General features: G+C 39.7%; 1 protein-coding gene across 1 annotated transcript in view; it reads right to left on the reverse strand.

The window, feature by feature from the left end:
- The window catches only part of APBB1IP (amyloid beta precursor protein binding family B member 1 interacting protein), a 61,521-nt gene that overhangs the window by 11,142 nt on the left and 38,332 nt on the right, over positions 1-12,047 (reverse strand). Inside the window, exon 10 of the mRNA XM_085050482.1 lies at positions 8,981-9,091. Coding sequence (XP_084906608.1) covers positions 8,981-9,091 — 111 coding nt within the window. The remainder of the gene's footprint in view (positions 1-8,980; positions 9,092-12,047) is intronic.

Consider the following 12,047-nt stretch of genomic DNA (forward strand, 5'->3'; position numbering starts at 1 on the left):
CACAGGTGAGCAGAAACCATGAACTTGTGCCATGGTAAGGCCACATTTGATGTTTTATCATCTATGTCTTTCCTAAACATTCCTAATGCTTGATTTATATATCCAACAACTACTGAGCACTGAACCTCAGCGTCACAATGGCCTTTCAGAATTCCTCAGTCTGCCCTTTCCTCGATGATCTGAACAACGTAGCATCATCAGCCAGCTTCCTCACCTCACTCCTTACCCTGACTGTCAATATTTTCAGACTGAGTGGTTCCCACCGTCCTGAGAAGCTGAGGAGGAACTGTCAGTGAACAAGGTGATTGTGTCCCTTGCTGGACATGTGAGTTATTTACTGGCTACCCTCTACCCTGTCTTTTCCTGGCTATTGTCTCCACTAGGCAATCCATCTTAACTACTGATACTCACCACTGGGACCTATTCCAAATTGCCCCAATCAGCTCCTTGATTAAATTACTCCAATCAGCAACCATGATTAAGTGAGCAGTCACAAATGCATGCTGTCAGTTAGGGACCAAACTAGCAAGCTGCTGAACCCCAGGCTCTGAGAAGGAAGGTCAGACACCTCAGAGCCACACAGGCACCCTGTATAATCTCTTTGCTAGTGCTGAGAAATGTGTGGTCTTTCACTTTCCAAGAAGCAGCAGCAGCACTGGCTCTTTTTACGTGTAACTTTATGAATGACACATAAAGCTTAACTTATTAGTGGATCCAGAGCCCACTGGGGTCAACTGGAAATATCCTCCTTACCTCCCATGGGCTACGGATCAGACTGTTCCATGCTGCCAGTGCAGAGGTTGCCTACAGCAGCTGTTTGCAAGGCCAGACCACAGGAACAAACACCAGTAGCACCAAGCTTAGCACTGAGGGTTTATACCCATACAAGGTTATTAATACGTGGCTCAGATGGAGACATTTGGCCTCCTGTGGTTTTTAGATGCATGAAGCATGCTACTTCAGGTAGGAAGGTAAAATGTTCCAGCCAAGAGTTGTTACACCCCACCCCACCATTGGCTCACTCGGAGAAACTGTGTCATAGTGGAATTGCTTCAGCAGTACAAATGGCAGAGGTCTCGGCTCTCAATGCTGACCTTTACAAGCTCAATTTTCCACTAAAAACTTCAGGCAAAATCTACTACATAGTACATCAAAATGGTGACTCAGAATAAGCAATCTGAAGAAGTATCTAGGCAGCTGGAAGTGACTGGAAATGCTGACTTGGTATGAAGATTCCTAAGCAATTCTATGATTCTGTGTGGACCAATTTCCTCCTTTCACACGTCTTGTGTCTTGGGAGACTGCTTAGACCACAGATGTAAGCAGCTGTAGTCACTGTGCAAGTCTGGTTTTGCTAAACTAGATTCAGAGTCTCTGTAATAACCTTGCTGTGAGACTAACAGAGGTCAGCAACATCAGTCATGACAGCCATGTGAGAAAAACTGTACTTTAAGGCAAAATAACACTAACCTCAGTATGCTACACCTTATACATCTCACACATAGACACAGATAAATTATTTTGTTATAGGGTGCATACCACGTCCTGAAAAGATCATTAAAATCATCTGACAGCAAAGTGAAAACATCTTCTCTGGGAAGGTTTAGCACCTTTGCCTCTGAAATATGCAGCACCAAAATGAATTATGGAAGGCAACTGCTTAAAAAGCAACAACTCCAGAAGTCATAGTTTAAAAGAAAAGTGGAAATATGCAAGTAGAACAGGACTACAGAATTTTTCCCACATTAAAAAAATGGAATAGTGCTTTGAAACAATATGGACTACAGTGAACTTTCATCTATTGATGCCAAAACTCTTAATAATAATGAATTGGTCACATCACTGAGCCTGATTTTCCAGGTGTTAAGGTCTGAGCATCTCGAACGTCAGACTGCAAAAGGATGTGCTATGTTTCACCCGGAAAAGCACTGAAAAGGCTTGGAACAGAAGCTAGTGTTCTCCTCTGTCAGTATCAACTGTCTGGAGATAAAAAAGCAGAAGCATATGAATATAAGGAGCTTGTTTTCTGGAAAGGTTTAAAAAAATATTTGTCCACAGATAACATTTTCATATATAAAGTAAACCCTCTGCCTAAGGAAAAAAAGATAGAACACATTGAAAACCTGAAGAAATGGGAACTGAATTATGTGGCTTCTACAGTGTCTGCCAAAACAAATGACTGAAGGCCATGTGCGCATGAAATTGGAGATTATACCAATAAAATGTTCTTTTGCTTTGCCTTCTTCCAACACTGAAGATGAAAAGTAAACTGAACTTACTCAGGCATTTCATTGTATTCCTTGCCCCAAAATATATGTATCATTGCTCAGTCTCTGAGGCAGAAACAACAGCCAGAAGCATAAAGAGTGACTAACTCTGGATCACAAGCTTTGGCTTTCAGCCAGATTTTCATAAAATGGTCAATGCTTCTGGATACCTTAACTACTACTGATGAACTTGTGCTGTGTTGAACTAGCTTCTCTGAAAAGCTGAGACTCTTCTGGCTCCCATGACTGAAAGTAGAATTAATACTCAGCATTTTCCAAAAGTCACATGGAAATAGTTCAGATTTACAATCTACTATTCAACATGGTCAAATTCTGATGCTATGCACTCCTTGCATGAAGATGATCATGCTGAACTGATCTTTTGATGATGTAGGAACTCTACATATAAAAGAGTAATTGCCCTATTATAAGGAAATTATTCTTTTGACCTACATTTCTTTAATGACTTGAGGCAAAATTTTTAGGTCATCAAAAATATATGTAACAGCCATTGTAACTGAAGAGGTTTGCTTTATGCAGGAAATAATATTTTCTAAAGCTATCATATTCAATTTCTCCCTATCCATTCTCTGTCCTTATTCTCCCCACTGTTTATACATTAATCTTTCAAAACTGCGCATGTACATGATATAATCCTGTGTAGCTGTAAGGGTTCTGCAATAAAAAGTATTTCCACTTTTGCTTTCTCACTTTATCTAGCAATGAAATTCATCTGAAACACTTACCTGAAGCACTCATACTAACACAATTTCCAAACCTTCCACAAAAAGAAATAGAAAATCTGTTTTCTGTCTTTGTTTCCTGCACTAGCCATTTCTTCTACATAGTTGTTCATTGTGTTTTCTATCTCAAACACTGCTAATTCTCACCTTCTACCTTTTAAACTGTCTTTGTGTTGCATGCATTATGTACATGACTCAGCCTGCACAGAGCACACTGGATGTGACGGAGGAGAGAATCAGGAGAGAACCAGCTGAATACCAAATTACCTGCTAGAATGATGCCACTGTTGCAAACAAGCTACTCTTTTTGAAAATTTACTTCCTAAATTCTTTGGATCATTAGATTTTTTTTTTTTTTTAATCATGGTGTCCAAATGATGCCAGGAAAACTTAACTATTTTGACTGCACAGGAAAACGTACCCAGCTGTGGAGATAGAGGATGATTCGCCTTTGTCTTAGTTTATCCCCAGGAAACCAATTTTTTTTCATCCTAGATTAATTCAGCATTATGCACCATTACCTTCAGATTACTCAAGCATAACCAGCACCAATAAACTATAATTAAATCCACTCTTTGTCACAGGCACATCAGACTGACTAAACCAGCAAATTTGCATATAGATTACCTTGCTATTTGTCTGCACTGAAAGATTTTTCAACATGGTGTGACAAAATCAGCTCCTGGACGAGCATGCGTGCGCATGCACACACAGAGACAATCCACAAAATAAACATTATGCTCACAATTTCTGCTCAGTGCAATAGATGCTGCTGCTAGCATGATGAACAGATCCCTTCCTTCCTGGTGAAATACCTTATTTTTGTGGGCTTTCAGTTTTAGAATATGAAATAAATCATTAAATGTCTCATTTATTTCCACAGAATTTCCCATATAACATAGTAGATGGTGAATGAGAAAATTTGCAGGGAATCTAGACATAAAACCACTCATTTGTAAATGCAATGGTGACTCTGAGGAACCAAACAATTCCCACTTGCTGTGTGCAGTGTGCAAATTTATTTTTGCTGGAGAGAGAATTTTATTCCCTCATCACTGCTCTCCCAGGAGTGGCCAGCACTCCCTGCAGGGTGGTAGGGAGAGCTGAGCTGTGACCTTCTCCTGCACACTGTGCTGGGAACAGAGTGACAAATTTGAACTTAACAGATGTAGGCTTGAGTGATACAGGTCTTTTTCCAAACTTGGCTGCCCTCTGCTTACCTCTTCTCTGCATATGGAGGTCTCCATTAAGAAAAGACTCACTTTATCTGATGTCAAAGAGAAGGGTGGGATCTTTAAATTTATGCAAGCATTTGACTTAGACTGAGCACAAAATAGGAAGAATCTGCATGTTTCCAGGAGCAGGAGTCCAAAATAGTATTTCTTTTACTCAAAGGCTCTGTTTTTAATAATCTGAGGGTTCTTTGTGCAGTTTCTGGGTTTTGAAATGTGGGACTTCCTTTGAGGGAGGAAGGTTGGTTTAGCAGTGGTAGAACAAGTGCATTTAAGAAAGTTAAAGCTCAGCACAGACCAAATAGCCATTGGGAAATAAAACAGTTCTTCAAGTTTTATAGTTGCCCCAAAGCCTAAGGATTCCTGAAAGCCAAATCCATTGGAGCCTCTGCACCAGGCTGCACTCTCTTCCTCAGGACCCAGCCATCCCAGTCCTGGTCTGCTGCACAGGGACAGCTAAAGGTGACCCTGCTCTCAGACACCAACCAGCCAGCTGGGCTCTTTCTGGTTGGTCACAGCTGGGCTTTCTGCTGCCTGATATGAGGAAGTAGCTGCTTTGTTCTGTTATTGCAGTTGTCTCCTGAATCATCCTGAAAGGAAGCTTCTGAATAAGCTCAGCAAAAAACTCTCTCTTCTGCTAGTAGACACTGTGTTGTTTAATTGTTTCTGGCACCCCACAATTCTGCCCATTATCTCCTCAGTGTCTTGATTATTAACAAACAAGTAAAGCACATCCTATTCTTGTTCTGAGGTGTAGTATATACAGAGGGGTGCTGACCTAATGGCAAAAAATACACAAGGAGCACTCACAACACATCGTGTTTCTCTAGTTGTAAGAGGAATATCTTACAGGATGGATCTGCAGACAAGAGTATTTGTATTTGAGCTAGTTTAGGTGCAGCTCCAATATCACAGGCTGCAAAACCCACCACAGCTTCAGGCTAAGTATCAAAGTAATCTGCCCATGATGTACATGATTTTGTTGTTGGTACACTAACACCAATACCCAAGCCAGCATCAGCTACATAACCCAGGTATGATCACTGAAGTTGAAATGAAACACCTAGATTAAAACAGAAACAGGACAGAGGGAGCTGCCAGCTCCTGGTGACTGGATGCATGGTAGCTGGGACAGGCACTAGGACCAAAAGCTCACTGTCCTGCAAGCCCCATACCTAACTGTAGCCTAGGAGAAGAAATTGGAGAAAACACCCACATCCCATTTAGAGAGATCAAAGCGAAGCAACATTCAAAGAAATGTCATGAAGACATTGAGGCAACACCTGTATTATTCAGGGCTGTGTCAGACAATCTGAAAAGTCTCATTGATCTGGCTAAAACCAGATCACCAGGTTGTGATTAACATTTTTTGCAGTGTTCCTCTTTACATTTTTGGCAATGCCTGGAATATAAATGTAAGACTGGGAGGAATGCTCTGCTCATTCTTGCAATATTTCTTGAGTGCTCTTCACTCTATAAACACACACCATAAAGATGACCAAGACTGGAGGGAGGCAAAAGGAGATGTTTTCTCTTTTCTCTCTGCTAATATGAGACAAAACCTTCAAAGCAGGAACAAATGTTACTGGGTTTAGCCTAGTTATTTCTTTAGAAGGCTAGTCATACAACTGGGGACTGCAGGAAAAGAAAGGACACTTCCTTCAAGTATGAGGCCATATTCAACTCCAAACCAGCCTACCTCACTGGCCATTTGCTGCCACTTGAATGAACAAAGGGCACATCCCTGTTCTTGAAGTAAGGATGCCAATAGCTTAACCAGTCAAAAATAAATACAGTATATTTTCAACTCAATGCTCAAAGCTGAGAAAACATGGCTCTGAATTCAGCAGGCTTTTCCACCTAGCATGGGAGCAAGGCACTGCTGAAGCTGCTACCATGCCCTTGCATTTCTCCTGCACTATGAACTATAAGCTGGTCTCCTGCCTCTGAGCTGGGCAGTTTCTTTTGTTACATTTGAAACACAACAGAGCAAGTAACTTGGCTGATGACTGCTCACTGCTTTGACACAGCAGCTCCTAAGCAGGTCCTCAGAAAGCAACAACTCTTTTAGAAATGTAGTGGTATGCTATTCAAAAGCTTTCCAAGTGGCATTGCAGCTTGCTGGAGCAAATAAGGGCTTGCAGACTAACCTTTCCCCCCAAAATAGTTCCTTTGCTTTACAGCCACCTCAGTGAACAGCTAACATGGGCCATGGCTGCTACTCTTCCAATTACCTTCCCCCATTTGTTGTAAGGCAGATAATCTCATCCTGCATTGGAAGAGAATCTCCACAGAGCTCTCTGTGGCAAGGCACACACAGGGGAATGGAAGAGCTGTGAAGCCACAGCAGAGCCTTGGCTGTGGAGAAATTTCCAACTGGCTTGGACTGAACTGGGCATCCAAAGTCCTTCAAAATTACCAGGTTTCCAGTGCAATTAAAACAAATGTTTACCCATTAGATCCACTGTCTTTTGCTCACTGCACCTGTCTGCAAGAGTACTATTATTTCCTCTTGAGGACTTCATTCTCAAAATGTGGCAGGATGAGAAATATCTCAAGAATGATGGTTTGTTTTCCTTTGACATGTCAGGAGAAGTGTTGCCCAGCAATAGAGATATTTTCTTCTGGGACACTTCCAGAGAAAGCCAAACAGGAAGAAAATGTGTCTAAGCGATATCCATGGCTCTATGTTAGTGTCCACACGCTTCTGCGTCACCAAGAATCCAATCAGAGAGACTGATATTTAACTTTGATCTTTTCCTCAGCCCTTGAGATCCTCAGATCTCAAGATACATTACATCCTCAGCTCCAGCCTCCAAAGGTAAGACAAGGATATGACAGAACTCATTTCAGCATCATGTCTCCAAAGAGAATTAATACTCTATTTATATATAGACTTCATATTAATGTACAGAAATTATAATAAATATTAAACTCTCCACTGCATCACCCTCAGAAAGCCACCCTAAGTGGGAGACATTCACTTCTGAAACAACAGAAGATATGAAGGTATCTTTATCTGCCTATACTTTCTGACCAACTCCAGCCACTGCAAGAGTCGGACATTAAAAGAAGCCAAATCTGAAACTGAGTGGATAAAGAATCTCCCAAATGATGACCTGTAGGAATTAAAAAGAAAAATAAGCCTGGTAACATAATCTGTTCATCACTAAGTTACATTCAGAAATAATTATTTATATAATGTTATTTCTAGTGTAGCAAACACAGTTTAGAAGTATCAGAGCAAAGAGTTTTACTAAGTAGGATTCATGCATTTATAAACCTATTACACATAAAGCTTTCCCTTAGTGAGCTTTCAATCTTGTTCTTCCCATTTCACATTGAGGGTACAGTGCTAACATCACACATGAAATAAAGCAAGAATTTCAGCTGAGGTGTGACTTTTTGCTATTTTAAGTAGCATACCTCTTTTCAGAAAAGATGGCAGTAAGTTCAGAAAGTTTTCATAATTATTGTGAACAGTTAAACACATTGCTGCATACATTCAAAAAACATGCTTTTATTTTCATCTGAACAGAATGTGAATCACTGTTATTAAATTAATCAGATAGACCAATCATCTGGTTAGAAAAGTCAATTTCCCTTTATTTTTTACATCAGTTCTCCTTTTCCTTTTTTTTAAAATTAGAGGTTGTACTTTTCAGAAGCAATTCTTACCTGTTAACTTCTGAAAGCTCACGTGCATTTCCTGCAGAGTGTTTTGTGGAAGACTATAGCATTAAAACAGTTCATCTGCGCTAATTAGATACATATTTTCCAGAAAATAAGTCTGTGTCTATAAACCACTTCTGCTTGGCCATGTGTAATTTAGGCTAGCAGACACTTTGGAACCGAACAAAAAAAGTGCTTTAAGTGTGCAACTACAGCCAGAAATGTGGTACTGTAAGTGACCTTTGATGTGAATGTTTCCTGTACTTATTTTTCTGAGATGGCAAGATACTGTGTTTTCTCAAACTTTGTTTGCACTGCAGGCCTTTAAACAGAAAAGCAGCAAAAAGATTATCTTCTGTCTTGTACACAGTAATCCCACTGTACTCTAAAATCTGTATAAATGACAGATAGCAAGGAAAGCCCAATTACTGCAACCTCAAAGCTTCATTTCTGCTATCTGAACTAGGTGAAAAGCATGTTCTTTTCCTTTCCTGAGAGGAATGCAGAATTCCTAGCCTATTTGCAGCGCTATTACCTGGAGAGGCAGCAATGAAATACTTATTCAAGAGCAAGCATTGATTTTCATGAGTGGATGAGCAATGCATTTTGCCTTCCTGCCAGAAACAGTGGTGCAATAAAATATGACAAATGAGATGCCTATTCCTGCAAGGTTCAACAAACCCTCTCAACAGGTATGACTACACCACAAAAAAGGGAGACATTCTTTTTAGCATATAATCCATAGTACTTATAACATCACAACTAGGGACTGCCAGACTTCTCATCATCATCTGCCCAAATGCGTCCAGTCACCTGAAGTCAGTATAATCAACCCTGTTTTGAAGACAACTTTATAGATGCAGTGTAGATATATATCATAGGACTATCAGTAATAAAATTAGGGTTCTATATATTGCTGATCAATGATGAAGCAAAGAAGCAATTACACATGATTTTGCAGGAGTTATTCTATCTCATCAGGATCCTTGGAGCTTCAAACTTTTACACGTTTACATATAAAAGAAACTGTGGGACATTTGCAGAACTTATTTTTCTTGCACATTACCTTTAAGACAAAGCAGTGATCTGTAGGTGCCTTGTACTTCACTTTGTGTTGATAACCATAATACACGTTCACATTCTCAAACTGAAGGAAACATGCCAGATCCCGGGATGTCTACAAATGAAAACCAAGCCCATCATTGTTAGAACAAATTGAATTTTGATGTGAAACTCATTGATAGGACCTTTTGCAAGTGCACGAATGCCAACGATTTTTATTTCTGTAACTCTCATGAAGCTGACTGAAAAAACAAAGATTAATTTTAAGTGTCTCCTTTCTTAAAATAAACATTGGAAGAAGGTCAGTACATATTATGAATAATCTATAATAGAGTTTAACATTTTGCTCTTGTTCTGCTTTTGCTGTGCTTCATTGATTTGTATGGAGATTTTAGCTTATGGCTAATAAGACCAAAGAGAGCACCACAGTAAGAAACCACACCCTTAAAATTCTGAGTGGAAAAAGAAGGTTTGGGGTTCTAAATTGCTTTGGGAGCCTTTTTTCACTTTCATACATGTAACAAACAAACCCTCATCAGGAAATAAGCACACATTTAATCTGTTTTGCTTTGAATATTCTCTGATTTCCTGCCATAATTAAATTTCTGTTTATCGTAATATTTGCTTGTTCACAATATATTGCTAAAGTAACAAGGTTTCTGTTGCTGGCATATTTCTCAGTGAAGAATCCTGCATACAGTAATTTTTGCAATCCTTTGAGTGGAAATGCAAAAATAGCCATTTCACATGGTCACTCTTGGCTAAACTGAGAAACCAGGAAACTGTGGGGGGAAAAAAAGGAAAAAGAAAACAACAAACCACAAGCCCATGTACCCCTCAGAGTGGGGTATGATATGATATGGGCGTATGATATAATATGCATATGATGGTTCCTGCCTGCTGTTCTCATTCTTAGTGACACCTTCATTACAGTATACCCTTGCGTTGACTATTTACAAATTGAGTTTGCAAGTAAGATTTGTGGGGAAACATTTCATACTGGATGTAGAGAGGGCTTCTCTGTCTTTTCTGTCTCCACTGCAGCTGATGATGCCAGAGATTTTGTCAGTGAGTTTGTGGACCTTGGTTTATCAACCATTTTAAAGCTCCTGAATTTGTCAAATCCATGTGGTATAATGAGTTGTTCCTTTCCTTTAGGAACCAGGCAATAGTAATTAAGACTAACACGAATGCAGCTGTTATTATCTTCTAAGGAACAGATTTTTATTCAAGCGACAAAAGCGCTTATCACGAGTATTTCTGCAATGTTAACATGACAAAGCAACGTTAACATGACAAAGCATCACAATTTAAAGAAACAGATTTTTTAATTGTATCTGTAATTCTGATGCTGTTCTGTGACCTTGTCCATTAACAGCATGTTTTTGAATGGGATGTAAGTAGAGCAATGCTGAAGAAAGAAATTAGGACAGCAGTGCTGACTGGTGCTGGTTTGTGAACAAATAACCCTGAAACAACAAAAATCACCACAAGCATGTGTGTAAAATTATTTGAATGTGTCCCTGTATTTTCACCTTGCCCATGTATTTTATAGTCAGAAAAGGTATGCCAGACTTCTTCCTTTTTTGTAACAAGTGAAAACATGAATATATGACGAATTTTAAAACAGCTGCAGCAGCTGAAGATATGGTTGCCTGCCAACTGTTTGTTTCTGTACCTCAAAGAAAGACTACCCATAACTGAATGCAAGGTGCATGTGCACTACTTGTATCACCCTGATGTGGGATGAACTCTCATAATTTAAGGGCTTTAACTGAAGAGCTCTACCGAATTCCGCTGCAGTGCTTTGAGATGTTTAACACCCTCACTGCATCCTGCTCATGTCCCAGAGATTACTGTCTCCACAACAGACAGGTGTACCTGATCCTCAGCTGCTCCAGTACACAGTGCAGTAATCACTTAGATCACCATAAAGCACAGATTAGAGCTAAGAGACTTGGCTTCCTCTGGAATGGCTAAGACATATGCATGCTTTTGCTGAAGGCTGTTACAGATGCAGGAGCAAAGAGCTGACTGTGCTACCATTTAAAAGACCTGTGACTACCTCCTAAAGAACTCGATTAAAGGTGATAGTATAGTGATTTTTAAAGCACTCACACAGTTCTTAAAAATGGCTCAGTTTTAGGCAAGGTGGTGCACAGGCTGTTACAGAGGCTGCAACGTCTAACAGGCCATAAGGCATCAAACAGCTGCTGCAAGGGGACTGTGTGGCTCCATCTGAGCCTATGTTTACAGCTTATCACCCAAAGAAAGAAAGCACTTTCCTCATTTGCACTAAGATGAAAAGTCACTGAAAAAGGTATCACTGGATGATGAAGAAAGGCTGAGTAACTATCAGGACATGTTTTGGCACTGTACTACGGGACATTGCTGGAGGCATGCTACAAGGAAATGTCCAAGAAGGACTTTGCATTTAACTATTCTTATACTTTTTCCACCTTAAGTGCCTTCTAAATAGCATTCTAGATCCTAATTGATAGGGTATTGCATGCACAGTCTGATTTGAGGCATGAAAGCCATTATCTCAGGGTCAGATAAAGTCAAAATAAATTGCTGTGAAAGCAGCAAGGTGATCTGTATTTCAGTGTGACTCAGTTACAAACACAGGTCACTGGAGCAGCAGCACCACATCCCTTTACAAGATAAATTTTTTTTTCCTTTGTAATTTAGTCAGGAAATAGCAGAACAATTAAGTTTCAAAGCACAAATAGTAACAGTAAAGCTTCACCAGCAGCAACAGCGTTTCTAAATATGAAGCATTAGCAGAGCTGTAAGTGGAAACAGAAGTGGTTTTCAGAACACAAAAAAAATATACCACCAGTCCCAGAATCCACCGTTCTACCTCATCAGAGTAGAAATTAAAAGCTAGCTGCCCTTATGTGCAATACATCCAGCACTGGCAATTCAGGCTTTTAAAATATTTTGTAGTACTAAATGTCAATGAACTTGATTCAGCCAGGTAGATGCTTCTGTCTCACTTCTTTCTACACAAAGGGCAGTCTTAAAAAGCCATAAAATGCATGACACATTCTCTAGGTACAGATGTATTA

The sequence above is a fragment of the Lichenostomus cassidix genome, chromosome 2 (assembly GCF_008360975.1).
Source record: "Lichenostomus cassidix isolate B80296 chromosome 2, HeHo_3.0, whole genome shotgun sequence".
NCBI lineage: Eukaryota > Metazoa > Chordata > Aves > Passeriformes > Meliphagidae > Lichenostomus > Lichenostomus cassidix.